At 36.5% G+C, this 27,336-nt stretch overlaps 6 protein-coding genes and 1 long non-coding RNA gene across 8 annotated transcripts; 4 read left to right on the top strand and 3 right to left on the bottom strand.

Annotated features, from left to right (window-relative positions):
- LOC18587760 (uncharacterized vacuolar membrane protein YML018C) lies at window positions 68-4,056 on the top strand. Its single transcript, XM_007011746.2, has 8 exons — window positions 68-452; window positions 1,255-1,644; window positions 1,923-2,137; window positions 2,807-2,877; window positions 2,970-3,071; window positions 3,221-3,338; window positions 3,439-3,574; window positions 3,665-4,056. Exons 1-8 carry the CDS (start codon window positions 372-374, stop codon window positions 3,725-3,727), a joined length of 1,176 nt encoding a protein of 391 aa, XP_007011808.2. The 5' UTR covers window positions 68-371; the 3' UTR covers window positions 3,728-4,056.
- On the top strand, window positions 4,434-7,083 carry LOC18587759 (ER membrane protein complex subunit 7 homolog). The gene is made up of 7 exons (XM_007011744.2): window positions 4,434-4,599; window positions 4,865-4,911; window positions 5,560-5,668; window positions 5,867-5,930; window positions 6,026-6,142; window positions 6,236-6,344; window positions 6,616-7,083. The coding sequence occupies exons 1-7, from the start codon at window positions 4,520-4,522 to the stop codon at window positions 6,705-6,707; spliced, it is 618 nt and encodes a 205-aa protein (XP_007011806.2). The 5' UTR covers window positions 4,434-4,519; the 3' UTR covers window positions 6,708-7,083.
- LOC18587758 (hydroxyproline O-galactosyltransferase HPGT3) lies at window positions 7,538-12,074 on the top strand. Its single transcript, XM_007011743.2, has 12 exons — window positions 7,538-7,960; window positions 8,216-8,279; window positions 8,474-8,523; window positions 8,649-8,836; window positions 9,052-9,112; window positions 9,257-9,329; window positions 9,575-9,698; window positions 9,815-9,902; window positions 10,339-10,389; window positions 10,689-10,760; window positions 11,144-11,256; window positions 11,609-12,074. The coding sequence occupies exons 1-12, from the start codon at window positions 7,836-7,838 to the stop codon at window positions 11,629-11,631; spliced, it is 1,032 nt and encodes a 343-aa protein (XP_007011805.2). The 5' UTR covers window positions 7,538-7,835; the 3' UTR covers window positions 11,632-12,074.
- LOC18587757 (heparanase-like protein 3) lies at window positions 12,419-16,395 on the bottom strand. The gene is made up of 10 exons (XM_007011741.2): window positions 16,326-16,395; window positions 14,833-15,167; window positions 14,707-14,743; window positions 14,423-14,606; window positions 14,153-14,301; window positions 13,789-14,019; window positions 13,523-13,712; window positions 13,309-13,434; window positions 13,129-13,228; window positions 12,419-13,045 (listed from the first exon to the last, which is right to left on the bottom strand). Exons 2-10 carry the CDS (start codon window positions 15,079-15,081, stop codon window positions 12,662-12,664), a joined length of 1,650 nt encoding a protein of 549 aa, XP_007011803.2. The 5' UTR covers window positions 15,082-15,167; window positions 16,326-16,395; the 3' UTR covers window positions 12,419-12,661.
- Window positions 15,786-17,256, top strand: LOC18587756. The gene is made up of 2 exons (XR_001929580.1): window positions 15,786-15,867; window positions 16,337-17,256. It is a non-coding gene; the product is annotated as an uncharacterized LOC18587756 (long non-coding RNA).
- On the bottom strand, window positions 17,193-18,947 carry LOC18587755 (glutamic acid-rich protein). The gene is made up of 3 exons (XM_007011739.2): window positions 18,469-18,947; window positions 17,832-17,890; window positions 17,193-17,747 (listed from the first exon to the last, which is right to left on the bottom strand). Exons 1-3 carry the CDS (start codon window positions 18,604-18,606, stop codon window positions 17,399-17,401), a joined length of 546 nt encoding a protein of 181 aa, XP_007011801.2. The 5' UTR covers window positions 18,607-18,947; the 3' UTR covers window positions 17,193-17,398.
- LOC18587754 (topless-related protein 1) lies at window positions 19,584-26,564 on the bottom strand. Of its 2 annotated transcripts, none has more exons than XM_018126648.1 (25): window positions 26,462-26,564; window positions 25,784-25,906; window positions 25,493-25,672; window positions 25,291-25,404; window positions 25,041-25,199; window positions 24,656-24,833; window positions 24,460-24,562; window positions 24,302-24,372; window positions 24,064-24,214; window positions 23,861-23,970; window positions 23,686-23,755; window positions 23,489-23,562; window positions 23,313-23,408; window positions 23,135-23,230; window positions 22,922-23,049; window positions 22,573-22,807; window positions 22,316-22,480; window positions 21,886-22,029; window positions 21,653-21,763; window positions 21,377-21,556; window positions 21,003-21,131; window positions 20,816-20,911; window positions 20,448-20,636; window positions 20,202-20,368; window positions 19,584-19,920 (listed from the first exon to the last, which is right to left on the bottom strand). In XM_018126648.1, the coding sequence occupies exons 2-25, from the start codon at window positions 25,864-25,866 to the stop codon at window positions 19,791-19,793; spliced, it is 3,159 nt and encodes a 1,052-aa protein (XP_017982137.1). In that variant the 5' UTR covers window positions 25,867-25,906; window positions 26,462-26,564; the 3' UTR covers window positions 19,584-19,790. The 2 variants fall into 2 exon arrangements, with proteins under 2 accessions (XP_017982137.1, XP_017982138.1); XM_018126649.1 differs by lacking the exon at window positions 26,462-26,564 and adding an exon at window positions 26,199-26,225.

Raw genomic sequence — 27,336 nt, 5'->3', positions numbered from 1 at the left:
AAGAGAGTGGTGGCAGAAAGCAATTAAACTGAGTCAAATTATTAATAACCAAAAAAAAAGGAAAATTTTCTCGAAATCCTTCCCTCTCTTTCTTAACAAGATCTTTTGGCTTTTTATTAATTTGCAAAGAATCCTCCTCCCACCTCTCGGCTACTTACCAGCCGCCCCACGATTCTCTCTCTCTCTTTCTCTTTGCCTTTCTCTTTTTTTTCTGAAGCTTCAACATTGAATCCTACGCCATCTTGGATCGTACATTAACGTGTCGGTGGCAGGTCAAAAGCCATAAAGACCTGCTTAGAAGATCTGGTTGAAACAGTTAGATCTTTGGAATCCCTGTGGTTTTTCTGAATCTGGGTCTTGTCTGATTTCTAATGGGTTGGAGGTATAAGGCTGGCTTGTTCTTGATTGGTACGGTTGTTGTTATATGGGTGACCTCTGCAGAAGTAACCCAGGTTAGTTTCCGAGTTCCCATATTTTTTATTAAAGGTTCTTTGGATTCCATTTGTTAAGTTTAATTAATATATCCAGAAATATGCATTTGTGCACGTTCTTGACCAATTAATTCATTTTGTAGTTCTGTATTGGTTTGGGATGCTGCAATTGACATATCGTGAATAATTGAACGTTTTAGTTTTTTTTTTTTGGCAAAATATTCTTTGGGGAAATGAGGAGAATGGAGAGCAATATGCTTGTTGGAGGTCTTACTTGTTCTACAATTTAATTCATTATATGTTTGCATATTCATCATTAAACGGGAGCAGGAACTTATATATAGCAAAGTATGGGCTTTCTGGGTTATTTAATTTTTGAATAGTGGAATAGGTTTTTAAATAGTTGTCAGGAAAGAATAGCATTTGATCTTATTTCACGTGGTCAATTGTTCCAAGCTCATCCATGCAGCATTCAAGTGATATTTGCAATGATCGTTGTCACTTATGCTACTTTATGTCCTTTAATCCTGTAAAGGTTCAGGTCTTTTTAGCTGAATATACTGTCTGATGTATCAAAATGAAGAAGGCATGCATTTATAATATCTGTTGCGATTCTGAGGATCTTCATGTAGGTGTCGTTGTACGTATGTATCCCATGAAGGTTGTTCATACTTCCGCATAGGTTGATTAGAAATAACTATTTTTGGTTATTGTTTGTTTTCTCTTTCAAACTCAGAAGTCTTACATATTGTCATAATTCTACAATGCATTACAATATTTTGAAGCTAGTTTGAATTCAAACTAATTGATATCTTGTCCACAGGATATCTTTACTGACTATAAGCAGCCATTTGCGGTTACATATCTTGGAGCTTCGCTTATGGTAATTTACCTTCCAATAGCGTTTATTAAGGATTGGCTATGTAACTTGCTAAGACGTCGTTCTTCGAAAACTGTTAAAGAGGTAGAAAGTATAGATGTCTCATCTATTGAGCTTGGTTCTCCTCTAAGGCACAAAATATATGAAATGGAACCTCAAGTGACTTTGGCTAGGAAAGACAGTGACGCAGATCTTTCACCTCACATAGAGGGAAGGCCATTGGTTCCCAAAAACAAAGATGAAGTGCACTTTCTGAAACAAGACAAAGAGCTTACCACGAGGGAGATTGCTACCTTTGGATTTTATATTGCTCCTATCTGGTTTGTAACAGAGGTAATTAGTGATTGCGAAGCATTTTTAGGATTGGGCTTTTCTTTTCACATTATTTTGTTCTGTTAAAGTTTTAGCCTCAAATTTGTGCATTGAATATGCAAACCTTTTTGGTTTGTCACTTTGTAAATAAAGCAAAGGATTCTCCCTCAAAAGGGTAGTTTTTGCATTGATAAAATAGTTTTTCTGGGAAATATTTTTCACATTTTTGGATATTGAATCATTTTTCTATGCAAAGGAACTTAAAAGAGTTATTGCTAATGCTTTTTGGTTGTTTGCAGTATTTATCAAATGCTGCTCTTGCACGTACAAGTGTGGCAAGTACAACGGTGCTGTCCTCAACTTCAGGACTTTTTACTCTTTTTATTGGTGCTTTTCTGGGCCAAGATTCATTAAATGTAGCAAAGGTTGTTGCAGTCTTTGTCAGCATGGCTGGTGTTGCGATGACCACTCTGGGAAAAACTTGGGCTGCTGATGATTCAATAGGTTCTTCATCGTAAGTTCATTTTATCTTGAATGTCTCAGCATGTATATTCTTGGCATGCTTTTCAGGCAGGACTGTGTTGCCTTTATAGAACTCTATGCAATAAGTATAGAAATATACATGAATGTATCTAGACATTTATGTTTATACACTTTTGATTTATAGTTGGTATTGCTGCTTACATGCAAGTAATAGGGCTGCCAAAGCCACAATAGTTCAAAGAAGAGGGTTAGTGGTTTATACACTTCCTCCACAATCCTTTTTACAAGTTCCAGGAGTACCTTAAAGCATTTCAGGTTAATATTATGATTTTCTGCTACATTTTTATGGCTTCTGGTAAAGAAAAGCTCAGTGATGAATTGCTTTCTTTTATCATTCAGCTCTTTCCTGCCAGCTTTCATAAGCTGCAGGACTTTTACTATTACTATATCAAAAGTGATAATTAAGTTCTAACCCACAGAAGATCTCTTCATTTGGCCAACAAATCATATGGCCTAAAAGCATTTCCATACTGTAATTAAGCATTTTCACATGATACTTCCATTTGGCTATAACTATATCATGCATGCAGTTATGTTCTTACGTATTTCATCAGATATGTTGTTAGTGTTAGGTTTTTTCCTGCTAGCTTGCTCTTTGTAATATATGTTTTGGACATTGACAGTTGATGTTTGTGTTTAGCAATGGGAAACGCTCTCTTGTTGGTGATCTTTTTGGCCTCCTCTCAGCCATGTCATATGGGCTATTTACAGGTTTGGTTGATTCTCTTATTTGATTTATTTATCTGTTCTACAATTTTTTGCCAAATTGTCATCTTGTCTTCCATTTTTCAATTATGTTGCAGTGCTGCTTAAAAAGTTTGCAGGTGAGGAAGGAGAAAGGGTTGATGTTCAAAAGTTATTTGGATACATAGGACTGTTTACACTTGTAGCGCTATGGTGGCTTGGTAAGAGTCGTTTGAGAATCAATATTCTTATGAATAAGTCATTGAAGTTGGTATCTAAATTCTTGTTACAAGCCATTGACTCTTGACTGAAGAGTACAGCTGGACGTTTAATTAGCAAACTAATTGTTTCTTTAAAACCATTGTTTCAGTTTGGCCATTGACAGCCTTGGGAATAGAACCCAAATTCACAATTCCACACTCTGCTAAATTGGATGAAGTAGTCCTCGCAAATGGCTTCGTTGGAAGTGTCCTCTCCGATTATTTTTGGTATGCATCCTTTTCCCAAGTACTTCATTCACCTACCCTCTATATTTTCCTCGTTTCACGTATTCTTAACCTTTCTCCAAATTTCCTCTCTTCTCCCTAGGGCATTATGTGTTGTATGGACAACTCCTCTGGTAGCCACATTGGGCATGTCACTTACCATCCCTCTTGCAATGGTGGCTGACATGGTCATTCATGGCCGTCACTACTCTGCAATTTACATTCTGGGCTCAGCTCAGGTAATTCAACTGTCTGAATAAATGTGGTTTATTAGATATTGCGCGACACCGGGTTTAATCTCTTTTACATTTTTCTATGGTGCACTGCAGGTGTTTGGTGGATTTGTAATAGCTAATTGTTCAGACTGGTTCTCAAGAAAGCTGGGATTGTAGCATTTGTGGGAATCATATTAGCTTAATTAGATCATCTTCATTCTTTGTCAGGAGCCATTATCTCCACCATATTTGTTGTATAAACTTCCTTCAAGGTATCGTTTGTTGGGGGAAAAGGATGAAAGCAATGTTCTACCATAATCAATCTTGTAAATGGAAATTCTTGTCTTTTCTTTTGTATTTTTTGTTTTGTTTTTGTTTTTTTTTTTTGCCTAGCTTGTTGAGGAAAAAGAAGAAATCCTCATTGTGTCTTGATTCATGGTTTGTTTTGGCATTGAGCCTTTAATTGTAAGATATTCTCTTTAATCAAAAGATTTATTTTTTGTCTCCCTATTTTTTTTTGACCTTTGGATCTTACCGAAGTGTCTCCTCAACACTCATAAAAGAAATTGTTAGGCAAATCAGTAAAATAGTAAAATAGTAACAATTTATAATAACCTATGAAAAATAATTTCATTTTAAATATAAAGTGGTAAAAATAATTGTAATTTAAATTTTAATTATTTAAATAAGAAGTCACTCTCACTAAATAAAATTTTATTTCCAAAAAATACTACAAAAAGGATTTTTTTTTGGGAAGAAAGTAAAATGAAAATTCGTCTCTGCTGATTCTGGACAAGCCCAAATCATGGCCCAGTTCCAACTCAAGATGAAGGGTCCAGATTTATTCATCGGCCCAACTGAGCAGGCTCTAAACAATAAAATTCTACGAATCTCCAAAAGCTGGGAAAGCCGGGGGCTGTTTCTTTCTTAGTTTTCATCTACTGTCGAAGCTCTCAAATCTCAGCTGCCATGGCGTCGATCCCCCGATTCGAACCGGTTACGTTATTGCTTTTCGTGCTTCTTTCTACGGCACTCACGATTTCATCCGGGTAGGAGTTTTAATCTGCACTGCCTTCTCTCCTTTTACTAATTCTAATTTTCTGTTTGATTGCTGAAAAGGTAAAGCTGTTTTAATTCTTTTGAACTTTAGATTTCTTGACTAGGAATTGAATTTAGCGACTTTATCACCATTAGATAGCTGGTTCAGTTGAGCTTAGTAAAAGTATATCGTTTTTGAATTAATTTCCTCTCTCGTAAATGGATCTTTTATTGGGTTTTAGCTTCATCACTCGTTTGTTTATCTGTTTTTGGCAGTTCTGGCGATGGGTTCACCATCAATGGTCGAGTGAGGATCCCCCAAGGTATTATCCCCCTTTTTTTTTTTTTAAATTTGACTAATTTGTACTGATTTTATGCAAAATTATATAATTATATAATGATTTTGGCTGTTTTCGATCTTTGTTACATTCTAATATGTTGTTTTACTGTGATAATGCTTGTCTCAGTTTTAGAATATATGCATAAAGTTCTGATTTGCTATTTGTAAATCAATGGTGATTTATTATGCAACTTTGCAGAAGCCTTTGTATAGGTAACGTAGATGTTTGTGAATTTTTGATAGGACTATTCGAGTAAGACTTACACCAAAATTCTTATTGTTCCATGTTATTTTTTGTCCCTTCAATGTTACTATAAGACTTAGGCTATATATTTTTTAGGTCATTAGTCAATAGATGTAGTTAATGCAAGATGGAACTATATCTCATTCTAGGTTTTGGTAAAAGATGCAATTTGTCAGATAGAACCTTTTGACCTTAGTGCAGATGATATATTTGAAAGGTAGATATTTGTTAGTCCTTCTTCAACGTGATGTTATTGTAGTCTCCAATGTAGCATGAATCAATACAACCACATTGTTTGTATCTCTCTATGTATCTGTTTATTTCTTTAATGATATGTTATCTGTTTATTTTAATTTTCCACAGATGATTGATGACTTTATTTGGCAGGTCTGGGTACAAAAGGGTTTGCTTTGCCTGGAAAAATATCAAATGTCAAAGTTATACTCAATGGTGGCCAAAATGTTACTTTTCTGAGACCTGATGGATATTTTTCATTGTATCCTAATATTTTATCAATTCTAACGCATAGCTCTGTTTGAAAATTCATATCTTTTAGTTTATACTTTTTCTTTCTTTATCCTGTCAATGCTGTTTTTCTGTAAGTAGATAATGACATACACTGATACTGTATCCAATGAATGGTAGTAAACCTTTCCTCAGGAGTATTATGATTCCTTAATATAAATGCCAAAAGTCATAATGTGCCAGCAGGGACTCATTTGATTGAAGTGGCTGCAATAGGCTATTTCTTTTCTCCAGTAAGATTTTTATTTCTTGCCTGAGTCTCGCGACTTTTGATCAAGTTATTGTGGTGTTTTTTCCTTTAACAATAATTTCTTTGAAACTTGCTTAGGTTAGAGTTGATGTTAGTGCTAGAAACCCAGGCAAGGTACAGGCAGCATTGACAGAGAACAGGAGGGGTCTTAGTGAATTGGTTTTAGAGCCATTGAGAGAAGAACAATATTATGAGGTTGAGGAACCTTTTGCTATTTATGTTTATGTTCCTTCTGTTCTTAGTTGTTATTTATTCTTTGCCTCATATTTATATCCTACTTTGTTGCAGATTAGAGAACCTTTCTCCATAATGTCTGTTGTGAAAAGCCCAATGGGTCTCATGGTGGGATTTATGCTGGTTGTGGTGTTTTTAATGCCCAAATTAGTGGAAAACATGGGTAAAGTACTCTATTACTAGTTCATAACTTGGTAGATTTCTTGAAGTTTGGACTCATGATAGATTTATATGACTTGACTTTGGTCGAGAGTAGCAAGTCGATTTATTACTTGCCTGCATAATGTTTGATTTTTCTTGTTTTAACTAAATTCGTCTATGTTCTTGGGCATATGCTTCTATCCCACCCTCTCTTAACATGAGATGGAAAAAGAAAAATGAAAGCTAGTAATTATACTTTTACTAATTTTATCAACCTATTCTGTTGGCAACAGATCCTGAAGAAATGAGGAGAGCACAAGAAGAAATGAGAAACCAAGGGGTTCCCTCTTTGGCTAGCTTGTTACCGGGAGGCGGTAGGAGTTAAGTATTTGAGATGGAACCATGAGCTTTATGTTCAGCATTCGGGAGGAGAGGTCCAAACAATGTCGTCAGAGGGCTCCATTCTGTTAAGCTGGATGATCTTCTACACTAATACCCATTGCTTTGCTGCTGAAAGAATGGAGACCCTTCCACTCCTTGGGGCATCTCAGAAGATTATATAGTTTTACCTTGTAGAACACATTCGGGGATTTAACTTCTGTTAACATCTATTCATTCTGATGCTCTGATGTCCTGATGTCGAAAAGAAGTCTGTTAATTTTGCTATAGACCATCATGATTTTTGTTTGCTTGAAGAATGGGTAATACTCATTGTTTGCCCTGTTGAAGCCTTTCCGACGGCATGAAACTTTTAAAGCCAATGAACTGTTTCGTAACTAAAGATTGCATGTGGGCTGCATTAAGGCATATATCTCCTTTTGCACCTAAAGTTCTAAACACCGAAGCATTCTCAAAAGTTACTAATGCTTCTCAAAAGTTACAATCGGTAATTATTCGAGTATTTGATTTAATGATAAATATATATTTTTATTTTTTAATAGATTTTTTTATTTTGATATTGAACAATTATAATTAGCATATTTTTTTTAATTACGTTCAATAATAAATGATAATTCTTTTTACTCTCAAATCCTGGATTCCGTCAATAGATGGTAATTAGTAACTTTTATGGGATGAGGAATTACCTTTCCGGGATTGGTAATCTTGAGGTTACAGTTCTACATACCATAACTGGACACTAGCCGGCTCATTTTCCTGAAAGGGTTGCCAAATTTCACATGAGATTCCATGTACAGAAATTGACCAAATTCATATGAAAATAATTAAGGCAAAGTTGTACCTAAGTGGGCCTAGCCCGTAAGACTCAGTTTACCGGGCTCCTCCATCTCGAAGTAACCGCTCTGCAACCAGATCTCTCTCTCTTCTTTTCTTCAAAATTTCAGTTCAAATTTTCGTCTGTTTCTGTATTTCTGATTCTCCTTGAATTCTCCACAGTTGATTTGAATCTCTACACTGAGCTCTCATACTCTTTCACTCGATCATTGTAATTAAAAATTGGAGATTAGACAGCAGTAAATCTCTGCTTTGATTCTGTAATCTGTGTTAGTGTGAGATGGAGGGTTTACCTACGTCGACGAAAGCAGAGAGACGATGGAGATCGAAGAATCTACAGACATCCAAGCCTTCTTTGGTGATGGTCTTTTTCTCTTGCGTCGCTTGGCTCTACGTTGCTGGCCGGTTCGTAATTTCTTTTATCTCCATTTTTCCTTTTTAATTCTTAATTCCACTGCGTCAGTTTCGTGGAATTTGTTTTTCATTTTGGATTATATTTGGAAAAAAAAAAGGATGAAAGAATCCAAATTTATATTCATCCAATTCAGCCTAAAATTTGTGTTAATTATTGCCTTATTTTTTTGTCAATTTCCGTAGCTAACAAATTGATTAATTGTGCTGATTTATTTATTTATTTTGCGAAAATTTGGTGAAAATTAGGTTGTGGCAAGATGCAGAGAACAGAACATTGCTTGCTAATCTTCTTAAGAAGAACATTGAACAGGTTTCTTTCTGCCTTGGTTTTGTAGGACTCAGAAGCCAAACAAATCCTCCTGGTCTTAGCATATTTCCTCTGTTTCTATTTGTTGGTAAAATAAGAGATGTCTGTTTATTAGATTATTGCAACAACCTAATCACCTGTTTAGTAAGATTTAAATAAGTATTTTCTGTCTGATGTTTCTGTTTTCGTATTGGTAGAGACCAAAGGTTCTTACGGTCGAAGATAAGCTAATGGTCCTAGGATGCAAGTATGTTCCTCAATTTTCATTCTTAGTTTCTGTCTCCCAATTTTTATAGTCTAATATGACTGTTTCTCTGTTTTGTTTTTTTTTGGCATTGTGCTGTCATTTGAAACAATGAATTTGATTTTTAGGGATCTAGAGAGGAGGATTGTAGAAGCAGAGATGGATTTGACGTTAGCTAAGAGTCAAGGATACCTGAAGCACCAGTTGCGACAAAGTGGTTCTTCAGATCAGAAGCTTCTTGCAGTTATTGGAGTCTATACTGGATTTGGTAGTCACTTGAAACGAATTACATTTAGAGGATCTTGGATGCCTAGAGGTGAGTGTGCTGGTTTGTTATAGTTTAAAACTTGATTTTAGATTTTCTGTTGGCTTTCCTCTCTTTTTTGGTGCTTGATAGTATTTCTACTAGTATGCTGTTGCATTAACATAGCAGTTTTGACATGATTAGTTTCATGTTACTTTTAATATATATTTAGACAGATACTTTGCTATAGAAACCATATATTATTAACACTCTTCTGGTTTTGACAGGTGATGCATTAAAAAAGCTGGAGGAAAGAGGGGTTGTGATACGATTGGTGATTGGTCGGAGGTATTTCCATATTCTTCAATCCTTATTGCGTTCTCATGGTTTTCATATGGATTGTTTCGCTTCTTTGCTCGATTTCATTCCTCTGCTATCAACAATGCTGCAATTGGTGGGTACTAATGGGATTAACTACTTTGAAATTGGTAGTGCTAATCGAGGTGATAGCTTGGATCGCAATATTGATGAGGAAAACCGTAAGACAAAGGATTTCTTTATTCTTGTAAGTGATAGAATTTGAATATGTCTGCAAATTCAAATTATTGACTTTTGGTTTGAGGCCTAGATATTCTGCATGAATGCTGAGCCTTTTGTCTGCATTGGTGGCCAGACCTTTATCAGAATATATCTGTAATTGGATGCAAGACTTTGGTTTTTATGAAATTTTCTCTTTCCACTTGCTTATTGTAATCCGACTGCCTGAAAACATAGATTCTGTAACATGCTTGCCTCATGTTGATTTATCAGGATGGTCATGAGGAGGCGCAAGAGGAGCTTCCTAAGAAAGCAAAATTTTTCTTCACTGCTGCAGTTCAAAATTGGGATGCAGAATTTTACGTCAAAGTTGATGATAATATTGACATTGGCCTTGGTAGGACTTCTGCCTTTTTCATTTGTATAGAATATCACAACTTTTTGGCTTTTGGCTTATTGCTGTTTATTCACTGGAACTCTAATATATCATCTACTCTTTTTTCTACTTGACAGAGGGATTGATTGGACTTCTTGAACAACGGCGTGGCCAAGATAGTGCTTATATTGGATGCATGAAGTCAGGAGAAGTGGTTGCTGAAGAGTATGTACTTATTTTTGTCTTATTTCGTTATTGAAATCTGTTTATCCAAGATGGCTCTCAACATGCACCTAGGCTATTATTTTATACATTTTCCTAATTCCTTCAATTGCTTATACCAAATGCTATCTTCTCAAAAAAAAAAAAAAAAATCCCCATTTAGAAGCTAGAAAATATTATTCATACTCAGATGTAAATATATTGATAATGCATCTACGAGTACATAAAAATTTATACCTGTTTTTTTCTTCATAGGTGTTCCTTTGCTGATTGTAGCATGTCTACATTCTTGTTTATTAATCGTTGAATGTTTGTTCTGTTTGCTATTCCAAACGAAATCTTGGAGGACATTTATTGTTTTAAAATGGTATTTTGAGCTTGAGTTGTTTCCTAAGATTCTGAGTTCAGCTTTTAAGTACCTAAATTTTGTTGATTTCAGGGGAAGGCCTTGGTTTGAACCAGAATGGTGGAAGTTTGGGGATGAGAAATCGTAAGTTATCTAGCTTGTGGATCAGTGCACTACTAAATTTGTACTTTATGTAACTTTCATACTATTCTCTTTTCTTTCCCTTTCTGTAGCTGCATAATTGTTAAATGTAAGAACACTCAAAGTTCATTCACTTTGTAACTTTTTGGTGGTTGTGCATGCTCCTACTGTCCTTGTATCCTTAATACAGTGTTGTTCAAGTGACATCTTCCTTCAAAGGGGTTCAATTCTCTTTGATATGGTAACTGGTTTCAATTCAATTTCTGTATACGGAACTTGATTAATTATGCTCTTCTGTGTAGGTATTTTCGCCATGCCTCTGGTTCACTTCTTATACTCTCCAAAAATCTTGCTCAGTACATCAACGTAAACAGGTTAGTTATTATTTATTGATGCTATAACTTGGAGAGAATGAGATACACATTCTACTTTGAATTTCTGAAACTGAAAAGAAACTATGGTGTCTCAACATTAGTGATTAATACAATTTGGGTGTTATAAGAACCTCTAATCATGTTGGAGTAGGGTAGTCCACCTGCAGAGTATTTATATGTTAGAAACTGAATGGCTGATAAGCTAAATCCATATCTGTTTTGTTCATCGCTTTCCTTTGCATGCAAAGTTGAACATAGTCCAAGACTCATTTTGAAAATTTTGTGCCATGAACTATTCCTTGCTCCCATTGAATGTGACTTAAGTTGCTTAAAATGTCTGAATGAATTTGAACTTTACCTCAGCTAGCTTATATTACATGCAGTGCATCTTTGAAGACTTATGCGCATGATGATATATCGGTGGGGTCCTGGATGATGGGTGTCCAGGCAACTTACATAGATGACAATCGTCTTTGCTGCAGTAGCATTAGACAAGGTGAACTTGCCTCCATGCTGTATTCTTGTTAATATTTTTGAAGATTATATATATTATATATACGATCATCTCTTTTGCTTGGATCATCTCTTTTATTTCAGAAAAATAAATAGAAAAGTTAATACCCAAATCAATTCAATCATCAGAATAACCCTCTCTTCTTTGATCATCATTCGGACACAGCTCAAGGACTTAGCAGTCGGTTCATATTCCTGTTTTGACCTTTATGTGGCTAGTATCAGCATGCATTTCTGCTTTTTACTTTTGTGAAATATATTTTAAGGTGCAAGAGACCTACTACCTTAAATATACAGTTTGTGTTAACCAGTATCTTGTACCGTCTAATTTTCAGATAAGGTGTGTTCCGTGGCTTGAGAAGAGAACATGTCTTAACATTTCCATCAGTTTAAAGGCCACTAATTTGTGGGTTGGCAGTATTGCACTCAGATAGAGGCCTGAGTGTCGATATTGCGAAATTGCTTTTGCAACATCATGTGGACATCTTTTTATCAGATACAGCCGCAGTGAGGGATTTTCTATATATCGCCGGATGGATCATTCTTTTAGATGTAGATATAAACCAGGATTTTCTTTAGACGATGAAAACAGGTTAATCTGCAAATTGGTGCTAAGTGCTAACTACTGGTTGGAAGGGAGGAGGATTTTGTTTAATAAGTTTGATCAAAGTTCAATAGTTTTTCGTTTCTTCTATGTAATGGCTTCAATATTTTTTCACCAAGTGACATGAAAATGTGTGCCAGTGACTCCTTTCTCGAGTAAATTCTGAATGCAGGTTGCAGATTTAGCTGTGTTTCTTATTACTTTGTGCATAGCTTGGTTCTATCATTGTGCTGATTCACTCTCATGTACTCGTTTAATCGGAAAATAAAAATATTATTATTGAATTTGTGAAGTTGGCGTATTAAATTAAAAATGTTTCTATGCTCGGAGTATTTTAACCAATAATAAAAACATTATTTTATTTTTAATTAATTAAAAATAATTTTGTGATAAAATAATATCAAGTTTAATATAAATTGGGTTTGTAATAGATAGAGTGAGTCAACTTGCAACGTGAACGTCAAGGATTCAAGTGAGGGAGAGTAAGGTGACTTGACTTGCAATGAGAGTAACAGATTCGAGTAAGTTAAGAAATCTCGTATTAAATATATAAAATGAATTATACATTAGCCAAAAGAGCTGGCAGAGTTATTACAATAAAATCAGTTATACAATAGCCAAAAGAGCTGGCAGAGTTCTTACTCATATTTATATCCAAAGTAAATATTCAAATACATGTTGAAGGTAACAGTGCAATGTCAGAAAGTCAATTTAAAATCTGGATTTGGCATTTTCTTGCTTATGGATATTGCTTAAACAATTCAATCATAAAATATTATGTTGGTCATCCTTGCTTACAGGCAGGAATTCGTATGCTTGGAATGTGAGAAAAGACAACGGAGAAAGGAGCAACAGTGATTGGATCTAACATGCTCCTGTTTACTGGGTCCATGGAAGGGATACCCCCAGATGAATTTAGACTGAGTACTTTCCCATTTAAAAGCACAATTTTACTGTGTAAATTCCCATCTTTAGCTGTCAAATGGTACTCTTCCCTAGTGTTTCCGTTACTTTTAGAATTTCTAGGCATTGTGGCAAAATTTATTCTTGGAGTTTGGTCTTCTTGCTGCAATCTCAAGTCTCCATTGCTAGCAGGACTTTCAGTCGAAACTCGGACCTGAACTGTAGTGTTTGCACTTAAATTGATGAGAAGCAATGCGATTCCTTGCTGTTAAAAGGAACACCTGATACATTAGCCGAGTATAGATAAACATTGCTTTGATACCAAATCTGAGTGGAGGGTTTGCTTACAGATTGTTTAGAACAGTGAGCATAAGCTCGTAGATTTCTTGTCCCAGAGAAGCTCGTGGACAGGACATTGCTCCCCATTAAACGATGCCAGAGAAGAGCACTGCAACATGAATATATCTAATTTGCTGACATTGGTTCAAGAAATGATTTGGAAAATCTGAAGTTCGAGGAGCACACTACCTGTAGTAATCTGGATGTGGGACAAAGGTAGCAGTGTCAAGCAGGCCATAGTTTCCACCAATCAATGTCTGTCTGCAGTATGTTTTGGTATCATAGGATGATGCCATCCCAAGCTGGTCCAAGTACCTGTTTAATCAGTAAAAAGCCAGTAAAGAACCCATGTCAGATCAAGCTTACCATGAAAATGAAGGGCAGTAAATGTGCCCAAGCTTACCAGAAACTATATACAAATGAATTGCTGACAAGATTTTGGCCACTGTTATAAGCTCCTCCTGCTTCACCAACCCAAGCGACTGCTGAAGTTCCTGAATTCTTCAGAATTGCTTGAAGGTCTCCAAAGGGCTGGTTCCCACCATCTAGATAGGATGGATCTAGGATTTTGTTGGTGAGCTGATTATCATTACCTACATACAGGGAAAATAATGTCTTTACTTCGAAAGGCTTCTTCTTTAAGGTTACTTTTAATAACTGAAGTACTACCTGCGCCAAGGTTGTAAATGTGTTGGGTTACTACTTGAAGAGATTTAGGTGTTTCTTTTACAAATTCTGTGAACCAATTTGCATCAAAGAATCCTCCTGGTGCTATTACTAGCGGCTTAACCTCAAATCCTTTATATATATTCTGAACAATGTTCTGAAGAGAGTTCACATCAGATGCATATCGATCTGCTGAGACTCGTACTCCAACGCCAGAGCCACACAGTTCATTTCCTGATTCAGCTCATTGCTTCAGATAACAAATGCAGGAAAAGAATTTGCTTTTGAAAAGAAGAAAGGCAGGCAAGATTAACTCGGAGTCATTTATTTTCCTAGACATTAAACTGCATACTGGGAGAGATTTTACCAAGTTCCCAACCATATATAGTATAGCCCTTGTTGACAGTGTATCGTATGAGCGATTCAGCATTGCTAGAATTCCAAGCTCCGATGGCAGAACCATCTGGACCTATAGTTCTCCCACTTAATGCATTTAATCCAAAAACAACCATAGCCCTGCGTTGGAAGTAAAAGCGCGATGGATCCAGTTACAGCATGTTTCATCTAGCTGTGTAAATGTTTGGAAAGAGACAGATTACAAAGTTCATGGAGATGCTGATAAAGTTTAATTACTGACCCAGCTTTTTTGAAGAAAATGTTGAGTTCGTCCCATCTAGACATAGGTAAGCAACCTTTGGAGAAACCGAAAATCTCTGAACTATTTTTAGGAAATGGTACACAAGGATTTTTATCACCTTTGGTCTCATAAATGACATTATCTTGCAGGGTACCACCCATTCTGATCTTTAATGGCGAAAAAGCTGCAACACGGATAAGTCTGAATGCTAATAGGGACATTGTAAGTTTTGAACTTCCATATGTATCTTTTCTTTCGAAAGTAAAATGGAAAGAACTGCTTACCTTTGATAGCATTTAACAATATGGGGTTGGCAAGATCCTGCAGAGTGGAGCAGGCAGTAAAGTTTCAGAAAGCTGGAATTTTGCTGTGATTATGTTATCTGAGAGGCCTAAGGATAAGCTGCTTACTAGATTAAGAAGCGAAGCTCTGCCCCAGCTACATGTTCCATAGTCACATTTCTCAGGAGGCCACCAATCCAGAGTAGCACAGATGAAATTGTCATCTGTTTTTCCTATTGAAGCTGTTCCATTAATAACAACAGTGCCGCTAATAACATTTCCAGACCACCCTCTTCTTTGTGAAGTGACAAAGACTGAGCCTTGGCTCATCCAATACAGCCAAAAACACAAAAACAGAAGCTTAAACACGAAACTCATTTCATAGAGCAACAATACCTCCTGCAATTAGCTGTCATGTACAACTACAAGTTGAGCAATGTGAACTATATAAAGAATCTGGTTCTCTGTAAAAGAAAAAACAGTTGATATCAGACTGAAGGTGAGAGATTTTGTAGGTGCTTTGGATAAGTTTACTGGTTTGAAGTAATCAAATCAAGCAAGGTACATATGATTACTTAAATAAAATAAAATTTATAGTTTATACTACCGAGGCAGATGGAGCTGGTGAAAACTTAATTGTTCTTCCATCAGAAAAGTCCAACGTAGAGATTAAGAATCTAAATAATTGATTAGTCTTTGCAACAAAAGAAAAGGGAACAACCAAACTTTGACTTTCAAGAACCTCCTTGCAGCTTCCTAGCTCAAGGTTACAGTAAAATTTTTAATTTCGAAAGTTCATTCCTCTGCTAACCCACTTGAAATATTACTGCCTATCAGGCTTTGGTTAGTGACATTGACAGGGAATACAAATTGCAAAGAACCCATCAATTATTTGAGAAAAAAAAATATTTATAACCACAGGACTGATTGAAAATATGGGTTAGGAATAATTTGGTGAAGTATCCATTTGATAGAAGCTTGCGATTTAGTCATCAAGAAAGAGAAAGCTATTTTAATTTCTAGTATGTAACTGGTGATGGACTCTCTGCTAAAATGGGAAAACCAAAGTCCCCACGAAACAGATCAAGGAAAAGAATGGAGCCTAACAAACCAATTGGAAGTTGCCAATCATCTACGATTCGTTCATCACCAGTCATCACAACCGTAAGTGCGGTCTTCTTCTTACCATAACTAAACAAAACAAATAAAATGTCAAGAAACTTCTGCCGTAATTGGATTCCCCTACTCGATTCCCCAGGAAATAAATATTTAGTTTCAGAGGTCAATATCTGAGACTCTCGCCATCATTTTTAATTCAGTGAAGCCATAGACATCTGGGTCAGGTGTAATCTGGGAAAGAAGGAACCTCTGCTTCATTTATTAATTTTCTGCTACACCAGATTCCCAGGTTCATGTTCAAGGCTTCTACCAGTTGAACAAAAGAAGAAACTAGTTGATTATACTAGTCAACTAAGGCAAACCAACATTAAAAAATTCTTTCAAGTCATGACTTCTGGTTCTTCAAAATGTGGGTTGCAACTCGAATTCAGGATGCCAATCTTTTTTTTAATAAATGAGATACCATAAGATTGTAGCATAGCAAGGTTTTCAATTTGACTTGCCTTTTTAACAGATTGAAGAAGCAATATCTTGCCATCATTACCAGAGTTTGACAAATTTGAGAAAAATCGTGGATCCAAATATCCTTGAGAAGCAAGGTGACAATTGCCTCCTCATCAAAGGCAATTCTTTGCGAGGCTTCAGCACAGTCAGTTTCGCCTATGCTTGGGATCCTCCTTTTCTGCTGTCGCCTGCTGGGTCTATTATCGAGGCCTGTTAGAAACAATATTTTCTGGTACTTTGTAGTGAGAAAATAATGACTGAAATGAGGCTCTTTTATTGCTAGTAATGTCTTTGTTTCAAGTCGATTGCAAGCTTTGCAAAATCCAACAAAACAGGTGTCATAACTACGGATGAATAAGCAACTTTATTAACAAAAGAAAAGGAGGCTAACAAGCAGCCAACAGAAGAAAATTCTAGGAACTTACAATAAAAATGAATTCACTAACAAGCAAGCATGGTTAAAGAGGTTCCCCACTCACGGAATTGATTTTAAAGTATACATTACATATACAACCACTTTGTAAAACGGCATAAAGCTCAGGATTTAGCCAGTGCATCATCCGTTCTTGTTAATCCTTCAAATTAATTAGACGTGCAAATTGCAAAAGGCATTTGCCCTGTTTAGGCAGAGTTTGCTCTTCCTTCAATCCCTCCACCTTACTCCTCGGCCACCCTCTTCTTTCCTGAAGAAACATTAGACATTCTTCAGAAACTACTAAGCCTCAAGTTGGAATCTTGGAAGCAACTAGAGGCATAAGCTAAAGTATGGTTGGAAATGACCAGAGGATGTAGCATTCTTCAGGTGCTGATGCATAAATGTAAACCTCAAAGGAGCAACTCATACAAAAGAGTAGAGGAGAGAAGAATGAAGCCAAGCTTATAAAATGATACTAGAACTGTATATTAGGAAATATCAAACAAGTCTCATTTCCAGAAATGTCACAATCTTCTCTACCCTAATTTAGACAGACACTCTTAACCCGCAACCTGAATCTGCCCATTCTAACTTCCCACTACACCATACCCCCTAACCTCAGCAGGACAATAAAAAACAAGAATAAGAGATCCCAGCTCATTTCCGCTTTTTAGCTGGTGGCTGAAGCTCTTCCTCTTCTTCTTCCGGCTCCTCTTCTTCCTCTTCCTCCTCTTCCTCACCATCTTCATCGTCATCATCATCATCCTCATCGTCATCATCCTCATCTCCACTGCCGCCATCCCCATTGGCCTCAGGTTCATCCTCAGGATCCCCTTGATCTTCACCCTCTTCACCAGATCCATCTTCCTCCTCACCTCCATCTTCATCTTGATCATCTGCTGCTTCATCTTCCTCATCATCATCATCATCATCATCCTCAGTGTCACTGGCATCCTTGTTCTCCAGACCAGGTTTTCTCACCACAAGAAGCTGAGCAAGTGGAAACCTGCAAAAGCGAATAGACCAATTTTCCGCATTCCAAAGAAGAAGAAAAAAAACCAAGTTAGGCAAAATAAATAATGAAACTAACCCTGCATATGCCTCAGTCTCTTTGATGAAGACATCAATTCCATTAGGCCGAGTTCCCATCTGGAAAAATCACCAAACTCATACTGAGGAGAAAAATAGTGTTCTTCCAAGTGCAGTTTGTGTGCAATGAAAGTAAGCAGATTTCCACATCAAAGGACACATTTTTAAGAATAGGAAAAATGAAATTACCCACTACCATATGACTTACAAATCTGTTTTTTGACCCAATGAACAAACACATAAGCATTCTTGCACCAAAACACAAAAACAAATGTGCACACTCAAATGAGACACTCAACCCAATGAAACTATTCTTATATCCTAAAAGTAGTGGCTTGGTCTTGATGTCAATAACATTCCATATCAACCTATGCTTAACCTACTAACCAAAGCCAAAAAGAACCCTAGCCTCAAAAAATTAGAATAATTGGGTATTAACAAAAATTGCATTGAAGCTGAAAACTGAAAAATTCTAATTTCTGGAATAATGGAATCAAATTCTCAAAGAAAAAGTTTCAAATTTTGCCAACAAATTCAAGGAAAATTAAAAATCCATAGACTTGCAAAGACCACTCAAAACCAGATACCCATAAATAAAAAGGTAAATTAATTAACAAAAGAAGGAAAGAAAAGTGTACCATCATGAGCAACCAAGCGACAGACTTTGATGCAACAATGGCAGTCTCGACAACCATAGCTTGCAGTGCAAAGCCCAGGAAACTGTCCAAAACGACAGCGTTGTGGGACAGGCTTTCCATTTGCCCGACCTTCGACATATCGTGGAAAGAGAGGAGCCCAAAAAGGTTTCTAGAGAGAGCAAAAAGAAAGGAACCCAAAATTGAAGAGAGAAAATTGAAAGATTAAATTAGGCTTTAGGAAATTTTGGGGGGTTTATGTTAGGGTTTTGGAGATATAATTAGTAATCCAGAAGAAGGACACAGTTCTAGAAAGAGTGTTGACGTCAGAGATAAAATTGACTGCCGGTCTTGGACGTATGGACGACAGCTAAGCTTGCCACCGTATGATTTGTTTGGGTTTTGTCTTCGTCCATGGACACAATCATGGTCTGCTCAATTTGATCAGGAAAATGCGCAAAATTGCCGTTGAATGATTAGTTTTGACCATATGATTTTGGGCGTATTCCATTCTTTTTTCTTTTTTTTTTTTTCTAAATTTTCCTTCAAAAAAGAAATTAATTTTTTGTGAGGAAAATGTTTTTCAGTTTCGGCTTTAGGCCGATTCACATTTGGGCCTACGACCTAAACTTAAATTTTATTAATATATATTCAATACTTTTTAATATAAAAAAATTAAAAATAAAAGTATAATACTTAAATAAAATTTTAAATAAGTATTATTATTTTATTTTATTTTATTTATCAAAATATCATTTATCATTTTATATCTAAATAACGTTAATATAGTATTGATTTGAACATAATAAAAAAATAATTTGGAGTTGTTTTTTAAATATTCTACCAATTATAAATCTATAATATTAAATATAGTAATTCATTTTGAGATATTCTGAATAATACTATATTAATTTTGAATCTAAAAAAAAATTTATATTTAATGTAGGAAACTTTTGAAAGACAAGAGGTATGGTTAGGACTTAGAATTAAAACTCAATTAACTGTTTAATGTAATTTATATATAGCAATTCATTTAAAAAAATCAAATATATTTAAGGGAAAATCATAAATAATGGAAGAATACCATACAAAATGTATATATAAGTTCAAGATGACAGTAAACCTGCCACCATTATTCTTTTTTTTTTTTTTATAGAAGAGAGATAAACTCAATCTGTCTACCAGTTTTTACATAAAGAGAAAACTAAATCAAATATATACACAGATGTATTGATTGACTCAAAGTTCCAATATTAAGCCCTAGGGTTGGTCTAACACTAGGGAGGAGGAATGCTGCTTGAAGCTCCATTCATGTCATCAGTATGTTAGGCCACGTCCCATTTACCCTCAGATTCGAGCGGTTCACAGATATAAACGCTGCCGTTTGCTAGTCCCATGGCAAACTGGTTAGGGTCTCGGGGATGTGCGGCAAGCGCGAGCGGATGTGCTGGCGATCTGGCAATGAATGAAAGAAAGAAATAAGATCACTTGGAATCTTACAACAGGAAATGATGATAGAAAAGCATCAATATGGTAACATCAAACACTAGGATAGGTGGGGGGAAATGGGTTTGAAATGTTTGTAAAGGCATTGTTTGAGCTTGAACTCTTGAAATATGAGAAGAAATGGGTACATGTCAGGACGACTGCATGTGCACCAGATTCTCAGGGAATCAAGGCCAGTGACAAGTATGTCTGGGGAGACATATTTGTCATTGACAAAAGGTCAGGATTACCTGGCATCAGAGGGAAGATAAGCAGTGGGGTATATCTGGCATTGTATTTGAAGATTTGGTGCCCCAAATATGCGCACTGTTCCATCCAATAAACTGCAGTACACCAACTGACCATCACAGGAGAATGTTGCATGGGAGATTGCTGATGGAACTTCTATTGCTACAAACTGGAAAAGACAAACAACATTCAATTTCAAATCTTTTGATGGAAGGGTTACTCCCCATTGCATGTGTAAAAATATTTACCGGCTTCATAGACTCCAGTTTCCTCATGTCATATATGGCGAGCTGATTGCCATTCGCAGCAACCAAGTGTATCTGATCCTTGTCGAATTGAACCTGGGTGTCTGACCTTCCTATGCGTCTCCTTTCTCCTGGAGTTAGCAAGAAAAAATTTTTCTTACTTTCCCAACGACCAAACTCCCACACAATGATCTGTAAAAAATTGCATATCGACAATATTCATAATGTTAATATTGCATCGTCAGGATGTTTTACACTGGCTCAGAAACAAGATACAAGAGTTTAAGATATCAAACTAATGTGAAAACCAGGCTATAGGACAAAGAGCCAAAAGTTTTTGCATATTCTTGTCATGGAAAATTAAACTCTACCTGTGCATCAGCTCCTGCAGAAACAAGTATATTTAACTGATGGGAAAAGGCAAGGCCGGTGATTCTCTTAGAGTGACCATTAAGCCTGGCGCTGACCTTTCATACGAAAGAATGTGAACATCTCTCAGTGCACATGGATGAAAACGTTAGTCCCTCAGAAAAAAAAAACTAAATAAATAAAACAAACCTGGCTTAGGCGAACATTATATATGTGAATTGTAGAATCATCCATGCCAATAGCAGCTATATTGTTATCTTGAGGGTGAAAAGTAAAACATGTTGCCACAGGTGGTGGAGCCAGGAAAGTTGTCATAGTCTGCAGTTACCCAACAAAAATCTTAAGCGGTCAATGAAAATGCAATGCTTTTCTCAGTGAATCATTCAAATAGGAATACTGCATTTTTGCTGTATGAGAATTTGTTTATGCTGCAAACTATTCAATGCTTTAAAACCATAGAAGGTTGTCTTTCCTGAAACAATACTTTGAGGGTATAGAACGAATTTACCAACAATTTTACCTTAAACCGTTGAAAGCAATTGATAGTTTTATTTGAAAATTACCTTTGATGTAGTCATGTTGTACAAGGAGATTTTGCCTCCTGATGCAGACATGAGATAAGAGTCATTCTTGGACAATGCAAAACAGGGCAGAGCGTCATCATAACTACCCTTAATCACATCATTGGTCATTAACATGCCAGATGGTGGTACTGTAAATAGAGGGGTAACCTTTGTTGTTGCCTATATCACCAATTCAAAATGTTAAGATAACAGATATTCAGATGATGATCAGAACGTTTTCCTGCGATTCAGATGACAGAGAGGGGATTGCTTTACCTTCCCATTGAAATTGAGGTTGGCTTGTGGCCACTTCCACAGTAGATGAATGCCTTTAGATGCTAATGCCAAAATGCCATTGGCTGAATTAGTATAACTCAACCTTGAGATCTGAAGCAGTAATACAAAAAGGCCCATCAGGAATCAATAATAGTGATAAACATGTTGGAAAAAAAAAATACTTATAAAGAAAAGATGGGACTTATGAGAGTTATATCCACTGGAAATCACACCTCATCTACTTCAACATCAGCTGAGAGTTTCAGTGAACGAAATTGAGCAGGTGCACTAATTTTATTGATGAGCTTGCCTGCTCTTGCTGGGTTTACTTCTTCAGCTGATCTTGATCTGATATCCTCCATTTCTATGTCATCATTCTAGCAAATGCACAGTGCACAGAAGGTATTAGTTCAGAAATTATCCTAAAACTAGTTATAATTGAAGTCAATAGACTAAGATTCATTCGTATGAAAGTTAAGATGAGATATGGAAGGAAGAAAGAGAGAAGGTGCAATGAAGTAGGCTGAAGTTCAGTCCCCTAGCAAAATCATACAGGGTGGAGAGAAGGCAATGAACCTCAGTTTACCACTTTGGTAAAGCACTTGCAGCATATGAAAATACATAGAATAAGGCAAGAATGCAATTTCAGAATCAGTGAATTACCCTTGCTGGAGCATCAGATGCTGGTCTTGAAAAAATAAGGGGATGAGTTTCCTGTGTACCAATCAATCGAAGACCATCAACTGTTGCTAAGATTTTTATCTTATGATCATTTGCAGCAACGGCCAACAAGGAGCCCTCCTTGTTGAAGCGGATACGTGGACATGCCTTGATATCAGAAAAGTAAATCAGAAAACTAAACCATAATTCTTATGGTGAAATCTACCTACGGAAAAGAGAAGAAAAGAAAGAACACTAACCGGTAGTCCTCCCTCAGCATCAACAGTTGCTAAAAGCACGCAATGGTCCATATCCCAGAACTTAATTGAATAGTCATCACCAGCTGCCAAGTAGCGACTATTAGAAGTATCAAACTGCACCGATCCCAAGGATGGCTTGTGAAATCCTTGATATGTTCTCTTCACAGAACCTTGGATTTCATTCCATTCAACCAAGTGAGTCTCCCCTTCTTCTGTGGTTCCGCATGAGAATAACCTACAAAGAGTTCAAAGAGAGGAACCGGAGTTTTCCATTTTTTATTTTCATAAAACATGAGGAATACAATGCGAAACCATTTTGTCAAATTATACCATTTTCCTACATACAAACCTTTTCCCATCAGCACTGTAGGCCATTGTCATACAGGCACCACGGGGAGCAGTATAGTCGACGCTGGATCCCATTGAATCGTATAACCATGCCTTTATCTTTCCATCCACGGAGGTTGAAAAGATAAACTGAAGAACAAAATCATAAGCCACACGCAAACGAAGCAAGAGAATATATATATAGCAGAATCTGTGTATCCAGCAGAGTCCTTACATGGACATTTTCTTTGGAACGAGGACAGACAGAATGTACCGCTGCCTCATGACCTTCAAATGTGTACAACCTAGCACCAGTAAGTACAGTCCACACCTAAATTTAAAAAAATCAGTATGTCAAGTCTATCTTTTGCATGAACGGAAGCATAACCACTCAATCATAGGTCATAACTAACCTTGATGGTCATGTCATCACCACAAGTAACAAAAGCAGCTTCCATATTGGTGTTACAGAATGATAGATCATTCACAGCGCCAACGTGAGCATCAATCTAGAAAGTAAAAGTAATATTTCGTTAGAATAAAGATAAGAAGCTTCGATCAATGGTAGGCAAAAGATACTAGAACCCACCTCCAAATGCGGTCGAATGTAATTCCCTCCATGATAAGCGTACAACTGTATCATATGTTTAGAATATGCAACTCCTGTTCAAAAAGAAATCAAGAGTTTATGAACAATAATGCTATGGAGTTTGTAAGCTATTTCAGATATCTGGTGATGCCATATGTTCTTTTGGCCAGATAGTGATGAGATATGTTCAATCTCACCAAATACAGAACCGTCCGAGCTCCATACGATGCGTCTTATTGAGAAAGATGAACCTTCGATTAAATATGCCTGAGTTGCAAAGATCTATTAGAATTTGAGATCATCTATAGGGGGAAAAAAACAGCTATAGTTCCTTTCTATAGATTTCTTTACTTATTTTTAGAGGGAACATACCTTCAATGGCATCGAACATGTTCCAAGATCCCACACCTGAAAATTTCTTGAAACCATCTTCTCTCCAGAACTAACGTCCCACAAACTTATTTCACCAACGTTGGTTCCAACTGATATATCAGCATTTAAGGAAACAAAAGTTAATATAAAGCTAACCAGACAAAAGAATATCTGAAATAATCATCATAAAGACTAAAACTAACCCAGAAGGAAAGTTTGTAGAGCAGGATGAAAGTCCATGCTTGTGGGAACTGATGATTGGTTCAATGAGCGTGCAACAGTCTTGGGCAATTCTTCAGTAGCGTTTAATTGAAAATCAGTAATTGGAGAGAGACTCGTTCCTGGTAGCATTGTCTGGCCAACATGAGCAAAACTGTGAATATAAGTAGGCTGTAACCGAAACAGAAGTGTACTAATGCAATTAGGGTTGAAGTCACTCACCCTGTCAGGAAATGCTAAGAGCCTTGCCATTGACACACTATCAGAATCCCCAGGACCCTTCGACATTGCAGCTACACCAGGCAATAGAACGTTTAGAAATCAGAGAACTCGATTGTGCAACCTTTAGTTAGAGTTCAAAGAAGTAATCAGATCCTTACCGAGATTTGTTGGGCCACCCAAACCAACACCTTCGCCAGAAACTACTGGATGACTCATGCTTGAAAGAGTTGCCAACCATGGATTTAATGTAGGTTGGAATGCCTTACAGAGGACAAAGAGTAGAAAGAAGTCTTTACAAATTTTGCGAAAATCATAAAAAGATGCTCAGAAAACCGAGTCAATCCAGTTGCTTACCCCATTTGAAGACCACGGAATGAAACCTTCTGTGTTTTGTGCAGAAACTGCAAGCTGACTGCTTGTAGCAAGTTGTGTATGTGGATCAGTAGAATTTCTGCAACTGTGATCCACCCAAAGAGTTCTTATGTCAGGATTTCTGCTAGGATTTGAACAATGGGAGTGTTGCCAATTTAAGCTGTCAGACCCAAACCAAAATCAGTTCCCTTTTTGTTACTGAACATCATTTCCATAAATCAAGATAAATTTAACATTAATATCTGCAAATTGGCTGCCACTGTCTGAAATCCACAATCAACTCAACAGCAGTTAGTGGTACCCGAGCAATTCAATCAGAAAGAAAACAAAAGTACTCCGTTTTGGTGATCTTCTAAAGAGAAGTTACCTTTGATTAATGAGCATCCTTAACCTTGAATTTATAACGTCAGGAATCTCCAACTTGCCGTTAAAATGAGGGTTTGCCTCAATAAGCTTCTTGAGCTCGACCATCATAGCTTTTCTTGTAGTCTTTGTATCTCCGTAAGTTGATAATTGGCTGTTCTCCCTGCAGAAAAGCTTAGAAGTTTACTAGGGCTGCCTTAAGGCAAAAGTTTTCAGTTTTTACCAACGAGAAACGTTTTCAACAGAACATAAACCTGAAATTGTCTAATGACAGCAGGTAAGTGATATCCTTGAACAAATTCTCATTTTCAGAGGCAAAAAATTTGAGCTCCTTGGTGAGGACGTCGACAGCTTTGTCCCTATCACGCCTGATCAATGGAAATGCCATGAAAAGCATTAGAAGACAAAAAAAAGGCGACAAGAAAGCATGGCAGCCAAAAAGACTTTGATATTTACTTGTCCAATGCCTCGAGATACTTTTGCTTGCGGATTTCGAAATATGTCTTCCTGGAAAAACGATTACCATCAACTTTGGTGAAGCCTGAAAGATACTGCTCAGCCTCGTCAAATTGCCCACCGAGGACCAGGTCCTGAAAGTACTTCATGCTAAAGAATAGTCCTGATTCCTTCTCGAGCCTGTTTAAACCATTGAAAGCAAACGCCATATCACAACAATGAAATCAAATGGTATGTGAAAAAACAATTCCTACTAATCGTAATGCATTGAGAATTGGGTTTGAAATTTACATGTGAGCAGCTTCCTTGAACTTTTCCTCGTTGAGGAACTGCAGGATCAGGATGATTAGATCTTCGCTAAGCGAAGCCGCCATTGAAACCAAACCTCCTTATCTCCACAACTTCCAAATGAACCTGTATCGAGAGAGAGAGACTCAGTTAAGACAAAGAAACAAAGGAGACAAAGTACTACTTCTTTTCCCTTTATTTATTTATTTTTACGATTGAAATATGAAGCCCGGATTCATTCTGTGTAAAATAGTCTCCGCTTTGAACGAGAGTGACAAACAGAGCATTATGTCGAAAACAAATACACCAAAAAGGTTGGTGGCCATTTGAGATGAAACCAAAACATCAAAACTCAGTTTCAAAGCACAAAATCGGGCATTTTCAATCGAAACGAAATAAAAAAGGTTATAGTCTGAACCTTCGAGACAACCCCATAGGAAACAAAACCAATAATGCTTCTTAACCAAAAACAAAAACAGGTTATGGTTTTTCAAAAACATTTTATGGTTTTTTCACCGATCGAAAACAGTAAAATAACTTTTGTTGAAATGCAAGATGCTGTAAAGTAGAGTGCGTAGAAAAGACCTTGTGACCTTGTGAACATGGAATAAAAAGCATGTCATGCGGGAAAGAAAAACTATTAAAGTGTGAAAAAGATAAAGCGATAAACATAGTGCTTACTTGCAGAAAGGAGGAGGAAACAGAGCAAATGAACAGAAACAGAGGACTCGACCTGTCTGTGTTTTCTCTCTTTTTTCTTTTCTTCTCTCTATGACACAAGCTCTCTTCCCTAGAGGATGCAGCTTCTTGGGTTTTCCAAGGCAGAGGCCACTTATATAGCGACGCGGAGGATAAGCAGGATTGCTTATCTGATAGCTTATGGAAATACACAGGTGCTGAAAGTGGGCCCATATGCCAAGAGCTCAGCCGACAGCTGTCTCTACTTTGGTAAAGATGACAGCAAACCCTTGCATTGCAGTCTCCTTGCATGTCTGAGCGAGTGAACAACACTTGCTGAGTGCTTGCCTGGTAAGGTTCTTACTTCTTGGGGAAGGAATAAAAGGTTTGCATGATAAGAAAATTGATTTGAAGCCAAAAATATAAATTGAGCCATTGTAGTAATGAGTACTTTAAACATAATATTTTTTATATTAATATGGTTGTATAATTAAAATTCATATATTTTAACATTCAAACATTTGATTTAATAGGTGACGCGTGATCTTTATGTTTAAGAAATTAGCGCGTGATTTTTCTGTTTGAAAATCAGATTCAAATCCATTTTTACCAAATAAAAGAAAAATCATATACCCCATAAAGAGAAATGAGGTTGGTGGTCAATAAATATAGTAACGGCCATAAATTCTTTCTATTAGGTAAGTTTACGACTTGACATATATACAAATACTTCCATTTTTATTTAGAGATAAGAGCAACACGTAATTTTGGACTAATCAATCATTGGTCCACATAAATATGATAATTTGTAAATACGTGTCTTAAACGTGTCATGTAAATTCAAAATATATATTAATGATTATATAAATAATTTATAC

The sequence above is a fragment of the Theobroma cacao genome, chromosome 9 (genome assembly GCF_000208745.1).
Source record: "Theobroma cacao cultivar B97-61/B2 chromosome 9, Criollo_cocoa_genome_V2, whole genome shotgun sequence".
NCBI lineage: Eukaryota > Viridiplantae > Streptophyta > Magnoliopsida > Malvales > Malvaceae > Theobroma > Theobroma cacao.
Note: the sequence above shows the minus strand (reverse complement) of the source record. Positions and strands in the feature narration are given on the sequence as shown.

What these genes read in the sequence shown, in the direction of transcription:
- LOC18587759 (XM_007011744.2), top strand. Translation starts at nt 4,520, where the DNA reads ATGGCGTCGATCCCCCGATTCGAACCGGTTACGTTATTGCTTTTCGTG. An exon ending in TAGGCTATTTCTTTTCTCCA is followed by an intron (nt 5,931 to 6,025) that starts GTAAGATTTTTA and finishes AAACTTGCTTAG; the next exon opens with GTTAGAGTTGATGTTAGTGC. An exon ending in CAAATTAGTGGAAAACATGG is followed by an intron (nt 6,345 to 6,615) that starts GTAAAGTACTCT and finishes TGTTGGCAACAG; the next exon opens with ATCCTGAAGAAATGAGGAGA.
- LOC18587760 (XM_007011746.2), top strand. Translation starts at nt 372, where the DNA reads ATGGGTTGGAGGTATAAGGCTGGCTTGTTCTTGATTGGTACGGTTGTT. An exon ending in CCTCTGCAGAAGTAACCCAG is followed by an intron (nt 453 to 1,254) that starts GTTAGTTTCCGA and finishes TCTTGTCCACAG; the next exon opens with GATATCTTTACTGACTATAA. An exon ending in ACATTCTGGGCTCAGCTCAG is followed by an intron (nt 3,575 to 3,664) that starts GTAATTCAACTG and finishes GGTGCACTGCAG; the next exon opens with GTGTTTGGTGGATTTGTAAT.
- LOC18587754 (XM_018126648.1), bottom strand. Translation starts at nt 25,866, where the DNA reads ATGGCGGCTTCGCTTAGCGAAGATCTAATCATCCTGATCCTGCAGTTC. An exon ending in TTCAAGGAAGCTGCTCACAT is followed by an intron (nt 25,673 to 25,783) that starts GTAAATTTCAAA and finishes TGGTTTAAACAG; the next exon opens with GCTCGAGAAGGAATCAGGAC. An exon ending in CTGCAGGAGCTGATGCACAG is followed by an intron (nt 20,637 to 20,815) that starts GTAGAGTTTAAT and finishes AATTTTTTACAG; the next exon opens with ATCATTGTGTGGGAGTTTGG.
- LOC18587757 (XM_007011741.2), bottom strand. Translation starts at nt 15,081, where the DNA reads ATGAGTTTCGTGTTTAAGCTTCTGTTTTTGTGTTTTTGGCTGTATTGG. An exon ending in ATTGTTAAATGCTATCAAAG is followed by an intron (nt 14,607 to 14,706) that starts GTAAGCAGTTCT and finishes TCCGTGTTGCAG; the next exon opens with CTTTTTCGCCATTAAAGATC. An exon ending in TCATTTGTATATAGTTTCTG is followed by an intron (nt 13,435 to 13,522) that starts GTAAGCTTGGGC and finishes CTGATTAAACAG; the next exon opens with GTACTTGGACCAGCTTGGGA.
- LOC18587755 (XM_007011739.2), bottom strand. Translation starts at nt 18,606, where the DNA reads ATGTCGAAGGTCGGGCAAATGGAAAGCCTGTCCCACAACGCTGTCGTT. An exon ending in TCGCTTGGTTGCTCATGATG is followed by an intron (nt 17,891 to 18,468) that starts GTACACTTTTCT and finishes TGATTTTTCCAG; the next exon opens with ATGGGAACTCGGCCTAATGG. An exon ending in GAGACTGAGGCATATGCAGG is followed by an intron (nt 17,748 to 17,831) that starts GTTAGTTTCATT and finishes TCGCTTTTGCAG; the next exon opens with GTTTCCACTTGCTCAGCTTC.
- LOC18587758 (XM_007011743.2), top strand. Translation starts at nt 7,836, where the DNA reads ATGGAGGGTTTACCTACGTCGACGAAAGCAGAGAGACGATGGAGATCG. An exon ending in CTAATGGTCCTAGGATGCAA is followed by an intron (nt 8,524 to 8,648) that starts GTATGTTCCTCA and finishes TTTGATTTTTAG; the next exon opens with GGATCTAGAGAGGAGGATTG. An exon ending in CTGCAGTAGCATTAGACAAG is followed by an intron (nt 11,257 to 11,608) that starts GTGAACTTGCCT and finishes TCTAATTTTCAG; the next exon opens with ATAAGGTGTGTTCCGTGGCT.